We start from the raw sequence: 22,560 nt of genomic DNA on the forward strand, positions 1-22,560 counted from the left end.
CACACTCTCTCTCTCTCTTTCTCTCTCTCTCTCTCTCTCACATGCTTGCTTGTTACAGCTGGTCTCTTAAGACACATTCCCTAACAGAGAATAGTCACCATAAATGCTGCTTTTTAAAATGACCAAAGACAGGGACTTCCTGCTGGTCCAGTGGTTAAGAATCTGCCTTCCAATGCAGACGATGTGGGTTCAATCCCTGGTCAGGGAGCTAAGATCCCACATGCCACGGGGCAACTAGGCCCGCGCACCACAGCTAGAGAGAAGCCCACAAGGAAGAGCCCACATGCTGCAACAAAGACCCAGTGTAGCCAAAAAAAAAAAAGACCAAAGAGAGCAGTACTGGAAACAATATTTAATAAGAGATAATGCTAAAAAGCCAAAAGGAAGACCTTCAGAACAAAAGAGAAGAGGATTCAGTGCCCTTCCAGAAGAATAAGGCACTGCCTGCTTTTTAAATAGTCCCAGATGGCAGTTTTTAAAGAAATGCAAAATAACAGACTAGAATAACAGAACAGAAAAAAAGTGGATACCAGTGTTGATGATAGAGTGGAAACAGTGTGAGTGTAAATGGGATAATTTTTTTGACAGCAATTCAATATGTATCAGAAACCTTAAAAAATTGATATTCTCCTACCAGGGATTTTTACTAGAAAAAGCATCCAAGAAATAGGAACCTAAGTTCAAAAATATTATTATTAGTATCAAACAATTAGAAAATCAGACAAAACAAAGGAAAAAGCATCTTTCAGACATTAGATAACAGGCAGTACAGGACTGTGATCTTTGAGAAAAGGGAAGCCAATGAGGTGGGCCTACAATTGCCCCAGGCTAATGTCTAGAGTTTACAGGCTGTGGTGCAGGGAAGGGAATCCAGGAGAAATCCAGCTGTCTCATTTGTCCTCAGAGAGCCCAGCCAGAATTTGACTTGATATCTCAAAATAGCAGAGAGGTGGCTGCTATACAGAGAGAGAGCTCAGAAGATTTGCAAAAGGTTAACTCAAGTTGTTGGTGGAGTACTGATGTGTGTATATTACAAGAAAAAATTATCCAAGGCCTGGTGAAGAACCACTAGGAAGTATTAGGCAAAAAATGTCCAGAACTCACACAGGTCTGGGAATAATTCACGTTCCTCCTAACCAGAGGGAAATACCATGGGGCATCAGGTAGAATCCTCAGAAAGAAATTGCATTAGTAGTGGGGCTAATTAGACTGAAACTAAAGGCTGCTCTCAACTGACCTCAAAAAGCTTAAAAGCAAATATCAAAAGAATCAATCTAAGTGACATCTATAAGACTTGCACCACAAGAAACATCAAAGGATGTCCTTCAAGTGGAACGAAAATAACATCAGATGGCAATCTGAACTGATGTAAAGGATAAGTGAAGGAAAGGGCAAATATATTGGGAAAATAGATAAAATATACTATATATATATAAATTATATTTTTTAAATATGCAATATTTTTCTCATTTTTCAATCTCTTTAAAAGAGAGTTGACTGTTTAGAGCAAAAATAATAAAGTATCGCAGGTTTGTAATACATGCAGAATAAAACATATGACTAAATAGTAATAGCAAATAGGATAAGAGCACAGAATATAAGTTTACAGTTGTATGGTTCTTTTATTATATGTAAAGTGATATAACTTCAAGTAGACTGTGATAAATAAAAGATGTGTATTGTAAAACCTGGAAGAACCACTAAAATACATATATATATAAGAAAATAAGTCAGGACTTCCCGGGTGGTCCAGTGGTTAAGAATCTGTCTTCCAATGCAGGGGACATGGGTTCGATCCCTGGTCAGGGAACTAAGATCCCACATGCTGCGGGGAAATTAAGCCCACTCGCTCTAGAGAGATATAATTTTAAAAAGAGGTCAAATTGTTAAAAGAACATAACTATATTAAGTACTACTACTACAACTAGTTGTACTACTGCAACTAGTAATGGAGCTCTAAAATATATGAAGCAAAAAGTGATACAACTGAAAGGAGAAATATACAAAATGCACAATTATAGCTGAAGATTTCAATGCTCGTCTCTCAATAACTAATTGAAAGACACAGAAGACTTGAACAACACCATCTATCTACTTGACCTAATTGACAGTTATAGAACACTCTAGCCAACAAGCGCAGAATACACATTCTTTTCAAGTGCAGATGGAACAGTCACAAAGATAGACTATATTCTAGGCTGTAAATACATCTCAAACTTAAAAGGATGGAAACCATATAAACTATGTCCTCTGACTTCAAGAGAATTAAACTAGAAATTAGCACAAAGTTTTGTGGAAAATCACCAAATATTTGGAAATTAAATAACATACTTTTAAATAATCAGTAGGTCATGGAAAAAAATCACAAGGGAGATAAGAAAATATTCTGAAGAAAATGACAATGAAACAAACAAAATAAAAATTTGTAGAATGTCACTAATACAGTGCTTAGAGAGAAATTTATAGCATGGCCCTTAATACATGGCTAATAAATATTTGTTGAATGAGCTAACTTAATCCCCAGATCAAGCATATGAGTTAAATATTCTCATTTTACAAATGAGTATACTAAGGTGAAATAATTTGCCACACCATCAGAAAGTAACAGAACCACTATTTAAGCACAGGTATATCTAATTCCAAGTTCTGTACACTATCCACTACATTACATTGATAGAGAAAGAACACTACTGAATAACTGTAAAAGCATCATACCATCACATACATAGTGTCCACCTATCCTTTTTCCTTACCCACAGTTTGTGGTTACTGGAGTGTTGGGACCTAATGGATAAGACAGCAATATGTTAAAACCATATCTGTATCTGTATGTTTATATCTTTTTCTATACCATAATCTTTATATTTCTATATCTGTATCTACAGATTTAATATTTGGACTACAACTGACAGATCTAAATCACTAGATTAAATCTTGAACACAACCCCCGGCCCCAGCTGTACAAGTAGGAAGACTAGAGAGAGAGTTAGCTTATTTAAAACAGACATCATAGATAGAAGACCAAATTAACTTTATGTACTCATACATGTAAGCATACATGAATATGACATTGATTTGGATTTAATCTAAATGTACAAAGAAATGAAAAATATTAGGGAAAAACAAATAAACATTCTATTTTTCTTTGCCCCAAGAATCTCTCATTTCAATTCTCCCCACGTAAAAGGAGGAGGCCCTTGGCTGTTACGTTGCTCATATACAGCAACATTGTCCAGCAGGCGGCTGTTGCATGTTTTTAAAAAACAGCTCCCATAGCTGATCATACACATCAACTTCCCTTCACAAGTCAATCATTTATGGCAGCTGTTTCCCAAAAATAAGCATTAGGAAAGCCATAGCAGCTCTGAATGGAGAGTCAACGGATTGCACATCTTACCACATTTCCGTAGCTTGCCTGGGGTTTTACCATCATCACAATAATCACGGAACTCGAAGGAGCCAACTACTGTTTTGTCACATTTTCTCTCTTTGGATGCTCGGGGCAGAATTTTCAAAAATCTGTGAAAATGGGACCCATGCTGCATACTAAGAAGTTATTAAAGGATAAGACAAATAGCATCCACACCATTTGCCTGCCTTAAAAGCTTAATGTTTATTATAATCTGACATGGTAATAATTCATGGGGATGCCATGATGCAGAGAAACTCAAGGCTTTACAACCATTGAAAGATTATTAAACTCAGTAAAAAGATAAAAGTAAATGAAATATAATACAATAAAACTGAACTTTTCAGCTCCTTGACTGCCAGACCCTGCAATAAAAATATATCTAAATTTTATAAATCAACATAAATCTTTGGGGCAAATAGACATAGATCACTCACTGAAACTATATAAGGAGGTTAGGCTGTATCTTATCCATAACGAATAAGAACAAGAAATGTGTCTTCAGATTTGGTACTTGAATATGAACTCTGAATACACAGGCTGTACTAGTTACTGTAAAATATAGTCTTGTTTATGCCAGTGTATTTTAAGGCAAATACTCCCTCTTTAAAGTTAAGCAATAGTGCATTGAAGAAGATAAAAATAATAGCCACTATGGAGTGCTTTGAGTCTTCACTTTTCATTTTCTTCTCATTTAATCCTAACAAAAACAGGTACTAAAAATTGTGTAATTTGTAAGCAGTAGAGCTGAAATTCAAATCAGATCTCTTCCAAACTAGAGCTCATAGTCTTGACTCTTAAGCTATTCTGCATCCAAAGGAATCAAAATATATACTGTGCGTCACATATAAAGAATCCAAGAAGTTATTATCAGTTACTAAAAGAACAAAAATGCTCATTCAGAAATGACACTACCAACTTCCATGACCAAAAGAGTGGAACCAAACACAAGAACACTTTTTATGCTTAATTCTTCTCCATGTCCCTTCAGAACTCCAGAGTTCCCTATCGCTGCCCCACTAGATCCAGTCCTTTGGAAACTCATGAGCTCCAAATTGTATTAAGAAATTTATAAAGTAATTAACAGTGATGTTTTAATCATTCACAGGAATCTCCATAGGATATGTAAAATTGTGATACATGTTGGAAAATCTTTCCTACAAATGACAACTATGTAATACATACTCTATGACAGCTTCCAGCCTCATTGTGTGCTAAACCATAATAAAAACAAATCATATACTAACTTGTTAAAGATGCCCAAGTTCCTCAAAAGCAAAAATGTGTTGGACACGTTTTTGCTCCACACCTAGAACCACTGTGAAATTTGATTTCAAAACTCACTAATAGCTCAGAGAAATAGAGTCTATTTAAAACTCTGTTGTTTCTGTTCATGGTAACCAATCCTATTCCCTTCTCTGTCAGGCATCTCCAACTTCTCCTTCTTAACTTATCAAATAATAACAACCTGTTTATCTAGCATATACTGTGGGTCAAGCTCTGTGATACATACTCTGTATGCATTATATCATTTATTCCTTTATATAGTCCTATAAAGTAGATACTATTATATCATTCCCATTTTACAAATGAGGAAAAATAGGCAACTGCCTCATTACACTGCTAGTAAGTGACAAAAATTGGATTTCAACCCAGGTCTGTCTCACTACAGGGTCTTTGCTCTGAACTGCTAACCTGTGAAAGCCAGACGGGACCCCTGAAATTATCTATTCTCAAATCTTCATTTTATAGATGAGGATGCTTTAACCCAAAGAGTTTAAGTGACATGTTCAAGGTTACACTTTGATTATTGGTACAGTCAGGGCTAAAACCCAGGGCTTGCTTTTCTATGCTCCTTCTACTACCTCCTATAGCTTTTTCTAAAATTTGAAAAAATAAATACATTCTTTCTACACAAATAAACATTCCTATAAAGTATCAATCTGACTTACTATACAATGCTCAGGAGACCCTCTCTGATTTCTTTGAAGCCTCCAAAAGCTGCCAACTCTTATAGCTATAGCTGATTTAGGATGATGAACATTTTTAAACTAAAATTACAATATAATCCATAATCTGCTAAGAGTTCTGACTATTAATGTGTCAATGATATTTTCCCCTTACATTTTAAATATGATTGATGATCTTTTTTTAAAAAAATATTTATTTATTTATTTTTGGCTGTATTGGGTCTCTGTTGCTGCGCACGGGCTTTCTCTAGTTGCTGCGAGCGGGGGCTACTCTTCATTGCGTGCGTGGGCTTCTCATTGCAGTGGCTTCTCTTGTTGTGTAGCATGGGCTCTAGGCAGGGGGGCTTCAGTAGTTGTGGCACATGGGCTCAGTAGTTGTGGCTCACAAGCTCTAGAGCGCGGGCTCAGTAGTTGTGGCACACGGGCTTAGTTGCTCCGCGGCATGTGGGATCTTCCCAGACCAGGGCTCGAACCCGTGTCCCCTGCATTGCCAAGCGGATTCTTAACCACTGCGCCACCAAGGGAAGTCCCTGATGATCATTCTTTAATACACTCAAACTCGGTTCTCAAACTTGGTTACATATTGTAATCACCTAGGATTGATCTTAAAATGCCCAATTCCCAGGCTATATATCTCAGATTAATTAAATTGGGATCCCTAAGTGGGGGCACCGAGGTATCACCATTTTTTAAAATTCCCAGGTGCTTCCAATATGCAACCACGTTTGAGAACCAGGTTATAATAACAATTGAAATTTTAAAATAATGTTTTGGGAGATCATAGATCAAAAAAGCTAAACTAACACAGTCTCTAACATTGTTATCAACTATATTAATCCTCCTTCCTCGAAAAATGAGTAGAGAAAAATCTAAGAAATTTCAAAAAACTCTCATCATAGAACATCAGCCTCAGTTACTTAAATTCCTTGTAGCTGATGCTTCAGAGAAACACGCAGAAATCCTTAAACACACACATTAAAAGAGTAACCTGAGCTACCAGCCAAAATGAGCTCATAATCATAGACACACATTCATTGTTGTTTACATACACACATCAGGAAGCACCAATCAGGAATGTAAAGAACCACACTCATAAATCAAGTGATTACAGTCCTTTTTCCAAAGCTAATTCCAAGAGGCTTCTTCCTTGATCTAAGTCATTAGTAAATGAAAACTGTTTGCATTTCACAAGCATGTTTAAACATTAAACATCACAGGTTTTGTATTCCATAATAGAAGAAAATGTGATTGATTACTCATGGGGTCACATGACTAATCAAGAGAGGATTTTAATCACTGTGAATAAGAAAATAATAGAATTAACATAAAACTAGTGAACTTAATTGTTCTTTCTAGTTATAAAAACTTAGTTATAATAAATATTTGTATTTCTGACTTTTATCAGAGTATAATTAACCCATTCTTTTTTACCTTCCTCAGTTTTCTATTCTTCCATGGAAAATTATGCTTTGACCCTGATCTTACCTATTTTTAGTCCCAACTACACAGTAAACTGGCAAGGCTAAATATTTTCAGTATTTCCTTTATTAGAATTTGATTGAAATAAGAAATACACATCAAAATATTTATTTTTGTAACAATTATATTTGTACTCAAAGCAATTTGACAAGATTTTTCTTAATACTTCAAGAATAACTATTCTGACCCAGGCATAATTCAGAAGAAAACATGTCTACTTACTGGTATCATCCAGTTAGCCAGGTCACCATATTTGGAAACCTGCATGGCTCCTAGCATTGTTAGATTGACATGTCCCCTGAGAAAGATAAAGAAGAAATATAAAGCAAACTTCACAAGCTTTATGTCCCTTTTGCTTGAAATTGCCAGCAATGAAAATAAATAATTCTAACCTCCCCCCCACCAAAGTACATTTGCTCTCCTCCACTCCACACCTGATTTCCAAATAGATTGGCTCAAGCTAATGTAGAGAAATAACCATTAAGAGTTATTTTTTAAAAATTATAGCCTATACTGTCTCCAAAAACAAATTAAAAACAGGTGTACACAGTGAGTTTGTTTCCTTCAGTGAGGGAGAATATGGCTAGATTTGAAAGCAAACACTAGCTAGAAAATGAAAACACAGTTTGTAGAAAATGTTAGGATCCTCAGAAAGAGCCTTAAAAGTGTTTACTTCAGTTTAGTTGGCACAGATACATATTCCATTTTGAGGGTTCCTTTGATAATAGCGGGCTGGAAGTTCCAACTGCCAACATTCAATGTGAATAATTTCACATCCTGGTGCAGCCAAACAAGCCCATGATCATTTTCTGGCTGGGAGAGGGGGTCTATGTTTCAGAGTCTTGCTAACAGAATCGGGATGACTCAGCTCATTACACGTCGTGTGAAACATGAGGGGCTCCGTTATTACATACCCTCTAATCATCGCAAATGATTCATCGCTGGAGAAATAAGAGGCTCCTGGAAGAACAGTAACTGTTTCCTTGCCTACACAGACACGCACACACAAACACACACATACAGGAGAGAAAGAGGAAAGAAAAGTCTATTAGATTTCTAAGAGTGGAAATCATGGTGGAGACAGAGGTCTATACCTTCTCTGTTTCCTACAGAACTAAGGGTCCCTTAACCAAAATGTGGCAGCAACAGGGGTATGGGAGTCACAGAAGGGAACTGTTCACCTATGAAGAAGAGCATTTTGTCACTAACATTGTTCAGATTTGCCCTTGCATGGTGATAATAAAAAGCAGCCCAACTTTTAATTTTATTATTGTTTTGAAATTCTCTACAGACAATGCACCCCTCTACTGCCTGTTATTATATAACCATCCCCGCCTCCCACCAGACTCAGTCCCTTCACAAGCCCCTGTTAAATGCTAATAGGACTGAGGAGGAAAGGACTTGCTGGGATGCACCTGTCAAAACCCATGCTACTGTAAGTCACTGGAGCAAAGATATTGTCGAATAGACATGAAGGAATACAACCTGAAGGGAGTGACACAGGAGATGCTCCTCAGATATTTCTTAAAATTCAGTAAATAACCTAGAAAGAGAGGTCCCACCTAATTCCTTAACATCACTGGGACTGAATCTCTCTTCAATCTCTCTCTCTCTGCTTCATTTTTCTTCCCTTGCTCCTATGTTTCTATTAAAACCAAAGAAGGTCCTCTTGGAAGGACCTCTCACAAAACTTACATCTCATAATAAAAGTCCAGAACTGGAAAAGTTCTTCAAGGTCATCCAGTCCCCACACAACCTATAATATCACCTGACTCAAACTTGAGCTGCTTTTTTCTTGTGACCTGTCTGTGCAGGAGCTTTAGGTGCCTAGGAGAAGCTTCTGGTCTCAATAGAAAAGTGCTCACATGCCACTTTGCCAAAGGTAAGTCAACTGTCTGATAACACCTCATGCCATGGCCCCAGTGTGACAGGGCAGACAAAGAGAAGGGGAAGAAAAGTGATTCCAAGATTAGAACAGAGAGAAGCTCTTGGACACAACAGGACCAGACCAATCTGATCGTGCTCAGCTGTGCAACAACAGCTATAACCTCAACTTCTCAAGTCTTCCCTGAGAGCTAACTTCTCCACCAATATCCCGCTCCATTTGAGCTCAACTGTAAAGCAAGGGTAAGACTATTTATATCATGCTGAATTATTTATTGGCCAAAAAAGTTTGATTCTAAAAAAAGGAAATATTTTCACATCTTTTAAAGGACCACAAAGCTGAAAAGCTTTGGAAAATACTTTCTGGTGCGGTTAGTAGGGGCTGGCTTTTAGACAGCACATAATATTTGGAGAATTAAATGAAATAGTGCATGTGAAGTCTTTAACTCTAGTACCTGGCATAGAGAAAGGACTCTGTAAACATTACTTTTATTATTGTCATTGTTATTATTCCTCGCTGCAAACCTGCTTGTGGAAAAGACAGTGCCATCACCCCTTTAGGGATAAATGCTACAGGGGCAAGAAATTCACTTTTATGGTGGGGTTATTCACCAGCCCGTGAACTCCAGGTTTCAGGACAAGTGTAATACAACTAAACCTTATCCTAACACAAGTTTCACGTCCAGCAAATACAATTCCTCGCCAATCCTGTGAGGTGGAGAGGCAAGGAAGAACTTGCAGGCTGAAAATGCAGAGAAACAAAAAAATCTCAATTCTTTGTTCTCTATGTGATAAATCACAATGACTTCCAAAAGGCCATCTCAACCAGCCAGTAGTACATAGAAGGCATTATTTACCACTTTATAGGAAACTTTGAGATCAACGCAGAGAGCTTCAGCTCTCCCCATGTGATTTATGAAGGATGGCTTTATTAAAGAGCCCAGAAAATAATTCTTATGAAACAAAGTTATTGGCAGGCCCCTGCTAACACATTCTGGCATCTTATACATACATTCTTTGGAAGCAAAGTTAATTTTCATAATTTTTAATATCCAGAATCTAAACAAAAAAAGGTATCCTAAAGTTGAATCCATGCTTTTCAAATGCAACATCCAAATTTAGTCAAGAAACAATTATAATCAATAATACAATCAATATCTTAAAGAAAAGGGTCTTTCTTATTTGATTTTTCCTAATTGATTTCTGTCTCCTCCAAATTTGCTCTGTGTATGTCTATATCCTCTAATGATATTCAGGCAATAGAGTTCTTCAGTTTCATAGTTTTGAGTCCTTTGGCTCATGATGTAACATGTCATTCACTCAATATCAAGTAGATGTCTACTCTGTGCCTTGAACAATGTTACACACAAAATGCAGATGCCCTAAGCGAATGGTTCTTCAACTTTAACACCCATCAGAATCACATGGAGGGCTTATAAAAATGCAGACTGCTGAGCTCAAATCCCTAGAGCCTGAGAATTTCCATCGCTAACAAGTCCCCAGTGATGGGGATGCTAATGCTGTGGCTCTGGGGACCACACTTTGAGAACCACCGCCCCAAGAAAAAGGAACATAATACCCAGCAAGAGAGATGAATATACACAAGTAATTACAAGGCAAAATGTGGTATGCTTATGAGACACTAGATGTGTTGTGGGTTCGAAGGAGGAGCACTTCTGAGCCACAGAAGGATCTGGAGAGGACAAATGAACTGGGATTTCAAGGACAGGTATAATGCATTTCAATAGGACATTACCAATAAAGAGATGGGGATAAAAAAGGAAGAGGCAGAACAAAACAAAAAATGAAAGGCACAGGAAGAGCAAAGTCATGGAGGAAGGAAAGCATGAGTGATGGTCAGAAAAGATCCCACAGTTCAGTATGGGTGGACTCAGAACACCTTGTAGGGTGTAGAGAAAGATAAATTTGAAAAGGTCAGTCACAACCATCAGATAGATCTTGAATGCCATACTATTTGAACTTTAATGTTCAGGCCTGTGATTCTTCAGATGTGGCACACAGACCTCTAGAGCAGGCACTATTGATGCTGGGAGCTGGATAAATGTTCTGGTTATTGTAGGATATTTAACAGCATCCCGGGCCTCTACCCACTAAATGCCAGTAACACTGGCAATCAAAAATGTCTCCAGACATTGTCAAATGTCCCCAGGGGAGAGAAATCACCCCTCTTTCCCACTGAAAACCACTGCTCTAGAGGTACATGGCAGGAACCAGGGATATTCAAAAACCATGAGATTAACACGTTGGTTCTTTCTAAGTAGTTTTAATCAAAAGGAAGCCATTTAAAACATTATTTTGATATTAAAGTAAGAAAATAATATTAAGAAATAGGAAAGAATGCAAAATGCACATTAATATGAAAGCTAACATGAGATTTATTAGAAATTTCACAATTCCATTGGGATACTGCAAATCTTTCTGGGACCTTGGAAATGTTCTAAGCACTGCCTTATGCACCTCTGTAAAACTCAGGTTATCAGTGGATATAGCTCAACGTGCAGAGAAAAAGGCCAGGGGCCAGGAGCAGGAAACCATGTGTTAGTTCAGTCCCTTGCAACATGATCTTGAGAGCATCACTTCACTTTTCTGGGCTTGAGTTTCCCGATCTGTACAAGTTTTCACTTGAGGTTCAAATGATTTAATATATTTGAAAAAAGTATGCTGTAAGCTATGTAGTACTATACAAGTGGTCATTCATTGTTATATAACCATATGAAATTATTATTTAGAAAAAGGGATCCTTAGAAATAGCTGTATTATTATTTTAAAATTTTAATACACTGATTATGCCCAGAAACATAACTCTTTATATTCCTTCCAAGGGATTTCTATAGGAATCATTTCAAATTAACACAAACAATGGGCTGATCTTCCTGGTAATTTCCAAACTTGGGGAATTGAGGAACCACCAATTTATATTCTGGGTTCTCAAGTTCAAAGTATTTCCTCCCTAACTTAGTTCCAAATTCAAAAGCATCATATATTCCAAAGAGGACTTTGATGAAAGAGATAGGATATTATTAAACTATTCTGCAGCCTGGCTTCCCCAAAGCAATGAATTCTTGTTTTACAAAGTAGTTTAAGATTATACGTGATATCTCAGAAGTTGACATCTAAAACTGGTGGCTTCATCAGGATCGAGCTAAAGCTCAATGGAATCAGAAACGCCTACTGTCCAATGATGTCACTGAAAAGATTAACTAGTTTTCCAAAGAAAGTGGGTTTTATGAGCTCAAGCCTGATATTTGGAAAATGGAGTTATTCATTTTGCAAATAACTCACTAACATAATTAATTAAACCAAGCAGCAAATATTTTCACAGATCAACGAGCTATTGCTAAAGGATACAGTACAATTAAATTACAGCCTTGGTTAAATGTCATTGCTTTACCACAGTGGGCCTTTCAGAGTTGAGTCGTGTTAACTAACTCAACTATTCAACCAGAAGCTGTTTTACTTTCAAAAATCCTAAGCATCAAACATCAATTCTACTTGGCAGCTGGCCTCTATGTTCAGCTCTTACTTCTTCTCTTCTGAAATTTACACACACTGTTTTTGAACATGAAGTAACAATAATACTTTTGCGGGGGTAGTGTGAATAGGAGTAGAAGAATAGTAAATAAAAACATGCTAGAATATAAAAATTAGCTTCTTATGGACAGCCCCATTCTAAGGATAATCTTTAGCCCTAACACAGTGGCAGTGCTGCCTCAAGCATGGGCAAAAGGTCTGACCTGTTTTTCCTCCTCTAGGCTGCTGCTACATGTGACCCTATGTCCCAGTCAAATAAAAGGCTAATATTAAAAGGCAAAGCATATGAATACAGGAATAAAGGAAAAGACAGGCTAGAGTCCCCAGTACAAAGAAACTCTGTATTTATTACTTACATCACTGGGTTGCACTGAGTGGCAGAGTACATCCTTAAGCACCCTTGAACCTTTGAAGGATGCTCTCCTAACTCTGATGTCGATTAGAGGACAGTAAGTATCAACCACAACAAAAACCTCAGTGCACCAGATCTTGGTTTTGGCCACTATGGATCCACTCCCCACCTTCTCATCATGAGAAAGCAGACCTATTTCAACCTGGGATTGGCCAATGGGAGGCACAAGCAGGAGACCCAGCAGAGAAGACCTCCATTCTCACCCTCACACAGGTTTCTGCAAGATGGTCGTGTTCCTCTACAAAGACCCTGCTTCCTGTTAGGTGGCCCTCTCCCACAGCTGCCCCTTAAGGCCTAGGAGTGATAAGAACTCCCTGTGGTACTTCAGCATCCTTTCTGGTTTCCCTTAATCTTGTCTGCACCCTTGTAAACTGTGCCTTCCTTTAATTCTCCTCGTTACCCGACCTGAGAGTGCTCTCAGGACGCTGAGATTGACCCACCAAAGCTCCTACTATTATATGTAGCCCCTCCTGCAATTTCTCCTTTATCTTACTCTGCCCTAAATAGGCGAGACCTCTGACAGGCAACCCGGACCAAGAGGGCACTAGGAAGGCTTCTCTCTCGCTTCCTCCAGGAAAAATACAGTGGCATACTCTCCAGGAAAAGACAAAGAAACAAGCCCAACTCTTTGCTATTACTTGGCAGAGAACTAAATTAATAGCAAAGGAAAAGGCTGGAAAAACATGTAATGAGTGAGTTTACCTGCATTGATTAGATCTGCATCAACTTCATTTTCTAATGGGTAAGGACCCTGTCGAATAAAGCACACGTTCAATTAGGAAAAGAAGTTTCTCACTGAATCACACACTAAAACTGAAATATAAGTAACTCTGCTTAAAACCCTAGGAAATCATGAAAACCCTAGGAAGTCATCAAAAGACTTGAGGTGAACCTTTTCAAAATAATCCCAGTGTTTTCGTGGCTCTGTTTTCCACATTGATTTGTCTTTTCTATGCTAAAAACTGTGCTTGGGTAAGTGAAAAATATTTTCTAAAAACTACCAAAGTCTGAAAGAAATGTTAAGCTGTTGGAAATACAGGTCAATAAAAAAGTAATTATTTAGTACCTACTATGCAGCCGATGTTATTCAGAAATCTTCCTGGTAGTATATCAATGAATACAAACTAAATGGCTGCCTTATTTGGCTAGAAGGGTCTGGAGAGGCACAGCTGCAGCTTTTTGGTATGTAGCACCTAAAGGCTCGGATTTGGAGCTCTAACCTTATCTCTCAGTCCATCTAAGTTTTGATACCTTTATTTTCTTTTTGCCTGGTAATTCTCACTAAGTTTTTGTTTTTTAATTTTCTATGTATTCTTATAAACCATCTCTGATTACTTGGAGTGAGTAGTTTCATAACATAACATATATTAAACGAAAAGGGAGGAAATGGAAAAAGGGAAAAGAAAAGGTCTAAATTAGAGCCAAGACTGAGGAAATATTGGCCGTGAAATTTTAACGTACTTTCAAAAAAAGGGACCAAAAATTTATTCTTTGAATAAATTGAAATGGCAACTAATGTTTTAGACCTGTGTAAATTTTTCTTTAAACAGTGACCATGGGTAATTCATACTGACTTATTTCCCTTGTCTTTAAAATGAGCAAATTGGTCACTCTAGATAATCTCTAAGGTACCTTAAAAATTTAAGTCTTCGACTGCAATATGAATCTGCTTTTATCCAGACTCACATCACTTTTGTGTTTCTGAAAGTGATCACAATTATTGCCTCAATCAGTATCAACTACACTCTCATGACCATTATTTATATTTTAAATACTGGATATACATTTTCCATATGTACAATCTGTACTGCATTAACAGTTAAGAGCTAATGAAAAACAATAAAAGATTAGGAATATTATAAATTGTCAGCCTATAAGTAATCTCTGCCATAATTAATAAGTAAATAAAAAATGTTACCCAGGAAGCTGAAGTATTTCTTAATTTTATTATCATATTGAATAAAGAGAATGGCCAAATTCTATGAGAATATTGAGCCCATCTGGAAGGTTAATCTTGAAGAAGGGAAAATTCTACCCTTTTGAACAACTTGGCCTCAAAACGAGTATTACATGAGGAGAACTTCTTGAATTAATCAACTGTCAAAAAATATCCTGTCCTAAAGTAGAAATGTTACTCTTCAGTTTCTCATGCTGAGACTTACTGATTTTTATTTAATGTAGAATTGTTAGTGACCTTCATTATCTTGTTCAATCACACAAAGGTTAAAAATAACTACCTAAACAGGACGGTGTGAGATCTCTGAAGCAGATGCAATAGGGGAGATGGAAGCTGATACAGGGACAAAGGAGGAGCAGTCGGAAAGCTCATAGTCAGGAAACTACCATCTACTCCAAAAAATACAACACGACGTGCTCGCAAGTACCACCATTTTATGGGAAAAGTTAAATATTTTATTATGAGGATAAAAAGAAAGAAAAATAAGATTGGGAACTTTAAGGTAACAACTCTCAGTTATAAGAAGATTTCACTATATAAAATACCTCATTCTCCATCAAGATTGAATAAATAAAACTTTAATTTCTATCTTACCAAACCCAGGACTCCATTTTCACTTTGCAGATGGACAGTCATACTGGGGCTGATAAAGTTGCTGGCCAGAAGTGGTATTCCTATGCCCAAATTAGCTGGAAAAAAAGACGTTAAGGTCCAGCATATAAAAGATAGAGAGATTATGTCATAACTCTTCTACATGAATAAATCTGAACATAGGCCTTCTTTAAAGGCACTTACTCTGAATGTAATCACTGAATACATTCTCCCACCACCCTCTAGGTATTATTTTGTAATTTTTTCAGAAAGAAAATCTCTTAATCACAGCTTTCCCCATAAAGATATCAAAGTAGTGGCTTCAGAAAACTAGCCAAGAGGTCATTTTTATTGTAAGACATAGTTAGCAAATTTGTACGGTATTATGATTTATTATGACTGATGACTGATATAACATGGCCTGACCTTTGTTTAAAAGCATTTTTCACTATTCAAAACTGCAACTGAAAATAAAGATGATTAAAATAGTCTAAAAAGGGCTACCATTTTTGAATTTTAAAAGAAGTTTTATGACAACACCAAAATGTCTGATTAAATTGTATAGATTCCTTTGGATCACTGTGATAACATCCATTGGTAACTGAACCTTCCCTAAGACATAAATAGGATGGTGGGGATGTTTAAGCTTCAGTGAACACATTTGAGACCATATAAAAATAAAAGCTGTGTTACAGCATCAAAGAGCTAACTGGTTGGGATTAGCAGATGCAAACTATTATATATAGAATGGATAAACAACAAGGTCCTACCATACAGCACAGAGAACTATATTCAATATCCTGTGATAAACAATAATGAAAAAGAATCTGAAAAAGAATCTATGTATGCATAACTGAGTCACTTTGCTGTACAGCAGAAGTTAAACACAACATTGTAAATCAACTACACTTCAATAAAATTTTTTCTTAAAGAAGAGCTAACTGAGGGTATTAAATCTTCTTCCTTAGGTGATCAAAGTTCTGACTCTTATGCAGTGGTGTGGATTCGACCTTGCCTCTCAATACAAGCAGCCTGACCAGATCAGAAATACTAACACTGTCTGTGGGAATTCCCTGGTGATCCAGTGGTTAGGACTTGGCACTTTCACTGCTGTGGGCCTGGGTTTGACCCCTGGTTGGGGAACTAAGATCCTGTAAGCTGTGCACTGTGGCCAAAACAAACAAACAAACAAAAACTGACGCTGTCTGGAACTGCTGTCCACTACCACTGCAAACCACAGACTTTGACAGAATTAGTGCAAAGAATGATGGCACTCTGATGAGATTCTAATAACAGTGAGTGCTTTGTGAATGAAGTCCAGAAAAGATAAAGTTTGTATATGCTGCCATATTATAGACTGCAAAGGCCAGCAGGACTACTCAATGTGCCAGGTTACCTCTTGTGAATACAGTAAGTCTATGAAGCTATGATGAGAGCTTCTTGGTTCACCTCTTACCAAATCACAATCTAGTGTAGACTTACTTGTACTTCATTTCTCACAGTGATGCATGGAACACACTGAGGTATTAATTCCATTATAATTATAAGCAGGCATTTTCAGGTAAGGGCAACCCAGATTACAAATTTTATACCCCCCTCTTTCATCATATGCTATAATTTTCTCAGTTCTTTAATATTTTTTAGTGAGTCAAATACCAGGGGGAAAAAAGCCTATGTAATTTGGGTTGAAGAAGAGTAGGTGCTATGGAAAGACGATTTATATGAACTGACTTGCAAATATTTTTCATAGGCAATACAATGACAGTGAATAAAGGATACCTAGAAGCCATTATATCTAAAAATCAGCGTTATCATAGAGTCAGTGTTAAAATATCAATGGTAAACCAACTGACTGGAGGTAAGAAGAAAACCCAGAGACTAGCTTCCACCTGTTCAGCCCACTTGGTTGACTCTATATATCTTGCTGATACTGGAGGTGGAAGAGGAAGCACTATTATACTCTCTTCCCCTATGTGAATTCCCACCATAACCCAATGTATAAACTGAAAGATAAAGAAAAATGAAGTGGTGGAGGTAAAAAGAAAGTAAAAAAACAGTTCTCCTGTCAATATCAGTCTGAAAGAAGATTTTTATGGACTAGGGGAAGCTCAGAGAATGGAGACACATGTCATGCTTCTACTACCTCCTGTCCCAGGCCTTTAAGTATGGCTTTACTGGATTCACCATTCAACAAATATTTATCTTATCATCCACTATTTGAATTTATACGTATTATTGTATTATGTAGTTCAACAGTTGATGTCTTGAAAATCAGCAAAATGGCGAATAGTTTCACTGTTATTTAGACACATTCAAAATCCAAACACTAATTGCACTAAATCATCTTCACCTACCTCTTTTTTGACAAAGTATTCAATATCTACAGCAGAATTTGAATCATTCATTGAATACCCTTACAAAACATCAGACATAAAAGGGTACATTCACAGAATCTTTGTCAGGGGAAACAAGAGGTTGTTAAGAAGTTGGATCTTACGTTTCAATGAGTATGTAAATGTCAGAACACAGAGAAAGTAAATAGCACTGTTTATAAGTAGTACTTCTGAGATTTGAAACCCTCACCTTGGGTAATCTCTTCTCCCAATTATCCTTAGCCAAATGCCAAATTATACTGAAATTCCTTATATATTAGAGAACAGCTAAGGAAATTTTCAGTCACCATTTTGTTTCAAGAAGGCAAAAGGATTATAATTCTAATTTCATTTATCTTGATATCTTTAGGTTATATGCAACATTTGTAAAAATTGATCAATTGCTTTAGAAGTTACAATGGACTAGAAAGGAATCACTATGCAGGAGGCCTAGTAACCTGATGAATATGTAAAAAGTGAGGGCTATGTCTTTGCCCAGCCCACAGGGCAAGGAATAAAGGATACCATACATGCCATCCTCAAATTCAAGAGCTGCCCGCTTGATGATACGTTCCCTTACATTATCTCCAGGTTTACCAGATGTGGTTTTTACATCTTCCTCTTTCCGGATTGATAAACGCTTTTAAATAAACAGAAATAAATTATTCATGGTTGAGGTATACTTTGTATTTTAACACTATTGAAATACAAAACTCTCTCCCATTACTACCATAAGGCAAATCTGCAATATAATGTAGAGAATTTTTAAATTTAAAAAAGAATACTATGGATAAAATTTGATGACATAAATAATTCTTTAAAATGTAAGTGAAAGGACTTCCCTGGTGGTCCAGTGGCTAAGACTCTGCGCTCCCAATGCTGGGGGCCCCGGGGTTCAATCCCTGGTCAGGGAACTAGATCCCACATGCTGCAGCTAAGACCCAGTGCAGCCAAATAAGTAAATTTTAAAAATAAATAAATAAAACAAACAAATTAATTAATTAAATAAAAAGTAAGTGAAAGAGGTCAGCTGTTTGAAGAGGAAGATATAATTGTTCTGTCTCTTTGAAGCAAATAATTCCTCTGTTACTGTCACACTGAGTGCCACTACTGTTACTCTAAGACTCCTGCAACTGAACTCTCCTCAGGTGCTCTGGGATGGAGCCAGAATAAAGAAAAGGGAATAGACCTTGGGACTCTATTTTTGCAGGGCTGTGAGAATGTGTTTACCAGGTATTGCTGCTGCCAATTGCCTATTTCCACATGCAGAGTCTAGACTGGTTTTGCTATAACTGAATCACAGGAATCATAGAAATATCCAGAAACCAGCCAGAAAACTATTTCCATTACTAAATCTCCTTGATACAGACTCTGGTTCCTGTTTGCAAATGTCCCGTTTTTGATCCCTGGCCCCTGACATTAGTTTTAGATTGCAGAATGTCTTTCTGTTTGATGTCCGTGGGTAGAGGGTATCTCTCAATCCACGGTATCTCTTATTGCATGTCTATTCTGTTGCCGATCCCTAGACACTTCTGAATCTTGATATCAATTCTGGTCCAGCTGGTCTTCACGCTCTCAGTCGCCTTAGAGTACCTCCAATGCTCCCGGTACACACTCCTTGCCACGATCTCATACCCACCAGCTGCCCAGAGCCCAACACTCATGGGAAATGATGTTCTATCTGGACTCTATAATGTGCGAAGACTTCAAGATAGATAGACAGTTCTGAACACTCAAACACTAAGAGTCCAGCACGGGTAAAGCCACCAAAGACCTGATTATCCTTCTCTACCCTGTAGGACAGCCAGCCAAAACTATGCATCATAAATCAGGACAGTTACAAAAGCCTAGAAGACATAGCCTAGAGAAGCATGTAATTTGGTGATATACACAAGGAACTGTTGAACTGGACAATTACATAGACAATCGTGTCCCCTCAAGATAGACACATGACTTCCTGTTCAGCTCTAATTCCTTATCATCTAGAATAGCCCCAGGGACATATCTCTGACAGTCAGATCCATAAATACTGACAGACAAACTAAGTCAATTACCTCAATTCTTTTCTCATATTTTTCTCCCTTTATAAGGCGATGTACATAAATCTTAGGAATATGAATGTCTTCTGGGGCAAATGATCCAATATCCACAATTTCTTCAACCTAGGCAAAAAGAAAAATTTTAATTACATAGTGAGAGCTTAAACTGAATATTTTTTATTAAAAAAAGATGAAATATATGCATCTTTACATCCAACTTAGGCTGGATATACAATGTAAGTATACATAAACACATAAACACACACATGCACACACAAATATACATATAAATCAGAGAGAAAGAAAGAATACATACACACACAAACATACAAACTTCTAGATCCACAAAAATAGAAGAAATTCAAATACATGTGTCTGAACGTAAAATACAGAACATAAAGCTCTAAAACTTTGCTTAAAACAGCCTCAGTTACAAATTTGTCAAATGCCTTGTCAGTACAGCTGCTTGAACTTTAACAAATTGCAGCTCAACTATGCAAAATCTGAAAGCACATCCCTTAAACACAGATTTTCAAAATTAATGGGAAATTTATCATATCAAAGACAAAAATCTGTAACAACACCTGCTTGGTCAATTGCGTTTTAAATATAGATACAAATGCTATTTGTAACCATTTTTATTTATTCCTGTTATTAGCTTGCTAGGATCGTGATAGAACTGCAATTGCTGAAATAATTTTACTTTAAGATTGATCATTAATTTCAATATGGAAATTTGAAAAAGGAAATATTAACTAATAACTGGAAATTCTAAAAATCAGAATTAAAGTTATTCACAGAGCAAAAGGGAATTTTATAGCAATACTGAATGCCCCAAGTTAGTATGCTATTTTAGAATTCATTTTTAAAGAAGAGAAATCATTTTTTTACATCAACGTAAAAAAAAAAAACACCTCAGAATTACAAGGATCAAGAAAAACTACAGTCAACATCGTTGAGATCAAAAAAATTATATTTCTGGGGACTTCCCTGGTGGTCCAGTGGTTAAGAATCTGCTTTCCAATGCAGGGGATGCAGGTTCAATCTCTATTCGGGGAACTAAGATCCCAACATGCCGTGGGGCAAGTAAGCCTGCGTGCTGCAACTACTGAGCCCATGCTCTCTGGAACCCGAACGCCACAACTAAAGAGAAGCCCATGTGCCGCAACTAAGACCCAATGCAGCCTAATTAATTAATTAATTAATTAAATTGTTTTAAATTAAAAACAAAATTATCTTTCTGGTGCCAAGAAAAATATCGTCTTGAAGACTGAGAGTGCTCAGCTTAATAGATGTCATACTCAAAGCAAAGAACTCTCTGCAAATGAACTGACTTGTACAAGGAGAGTTGTATTATACTGTCTCCTTAAACTAGTAACTGAACTCTCCAGAAGTTTCTGAGGTTAAGCACCTTCCTTTCTGCTATTCTACCATGTATGCCCACACCACACTCCCTCCACAATGAAAGAATAACAGGGATTAACAAGAGTCATTTTCATTATTGTGCACTACTTCTAAATAGCTGAAGAAGAATAGGACATAATGGATAAAAGCTATCTTCTCTGATAAACAGAAGGATCTTAACAAAAATAAAACAGAAACTCCAAAGAAGAATCAATAAACATGTGGGCATCCAAGTTGGAATAGTGGGTAGAGATGTCCATCTATACTCATATGAGAATAAGCCAGACGGCAAGGGGACTCCCCATCACTGTACTCCATATCTTCTCCTCCAAACTTCCCTATGCTCTGATATACCAAGAGCATAGCCTTCACTTTTTTACATATTCATCAGATTACTAGGCCTCCTGCATATTGATTCTTTTCTAGCCCAATGCAACCAAGGTGGTGACCAGGTAAACAGGAGGTGGACACAGGAAATGCAGAGCAGCTAAGCACTACTTCTACCTCTCCAACTAGTTGGAAATTTCAGCCATTAGGGTTCATTCACATCTTTACACTTATTCGATTCAAGCCTTCAAAGAAGTTCTTGACTTTAAAAATTTATCCTGAGGATATATGTGAAGAATTACTATTCATGAAAATATTGGCCATGGCATTTGTTAAAATAACAGTGAGTTGGAAACAACCTAAAGGATCAACAATAGAATAATGGTAAAATATATATGGTGCATCCACATGATAAATCAGTATTGTGGCTCTCATAATATTTAATGACATCTCATAATATAATGCTTCATAAAAATGCAAGATTCTATATAAATATTTACAGATATGCTCTTTGGCTCAATGATTTCTATATCTACAAAAAACTGAGAGGAAAAACACATAGGAAATTAACACTGAAATGTTAATCGCTTTTATCCCTGGGTGACAGTACCAAGTTATTTTTGTTTAATTTTACTTTTATAATCAAGAGGTGAAAAACCTACAAAATTTTTTTAAAAGCTGAAATAGACATTAAGTAGATAGTTTCCAAAACTAGGAAATACAAAAGTGGAGGATGTGATAAATTGCTTAGTTAGCCATGTACCAAAAGGACATGTTAAAAAGAAAATAGAGACTTAAGAAAAACTGTGATTTCTAAACTCAAAAAGCACTTACAACATTCTGAAATAAGTTATGGAAACACTTTTTGTTTACATTTTTGAAGATAATGCAAATTATTCTCCATAGCTAATGCTATTTCAAAAGTTCAGGCCCTCCTGTCTCTTGCTTGAATTATTGCATTAGCTTCCTAATTGGTCTCCCTGCATCTACCCTTCAGCAGGAGCGAGAAACATATCAGAGAAGAAAAAAAAGTAACACTTTTCACTTAAACTAAAACTGTTGATGGTAACCAATCGCGATTTTCTTCTGGTTCCACCAAAGAAAGTTTTGACAAAAAACACCAAATTAAGACCAAGTTTCTTTACCAAGGGCAATTACATCATG

At 36.8% G+C, this 22,560-nt stretch overlaps 1 protein-coding gene across 2 annotated transcripts in view; it reads right to left on the reverse strand.

Moving 5' to 3' along the window:
- The window catches only part of OXCT1 (3-oxoacid CoA-transferase 1), a 131,338-nt gene that overhangs the window by 44,574 nt on the left and 64,204 nt on the right, over window positions 1–22,560 (reverse strand). For both annotated transcript variants that reach the window (XM_024119268.3, XM_028492880.2), the window contains exons 8-13: window positions 19,681–19,788; window positions 18,152–18,266; window positions 15,258–15,352; window positions 13,409–13,457; window positions 7,773–7,845; window positions 7,081–7,156 (exon numbers count right to left, since the gene is read on the reverse strand). In XM_024119268.3, the coding sequence (XP_023975036.1) occupies window positions 7,081–7,156; window positions 7,773–7,845; window positions 13,409–13,457; window positions 15,258–15,352; window positions 18,152–18,266; window positions 19,681–19,788 (516 nt within the window). The remainder of the gene's footprint in view (window positions 1–7,080; window positions 7,157–7,772; window positions 7,846–13,408; window positions 13,458–15,257; window positions 15,353–18,151; window positions 18,267–19,680; window positions 19,789–22,560) is intronic.

Source organism: Physeter macrocephalus, chromosome 8 (genome assembly GCF_002837175.3).
Source record: "Physeter macrocephalus isolate SW-GA chromosome 8, ASM283717v5, whole genome shotgun sequence".
Lineage (NCBI taxonomy): Eukaryota > Metazoa > Chordata > Mammalia > Artiodactyla > Physeteridae > Physeter > Physeter macrocephalus.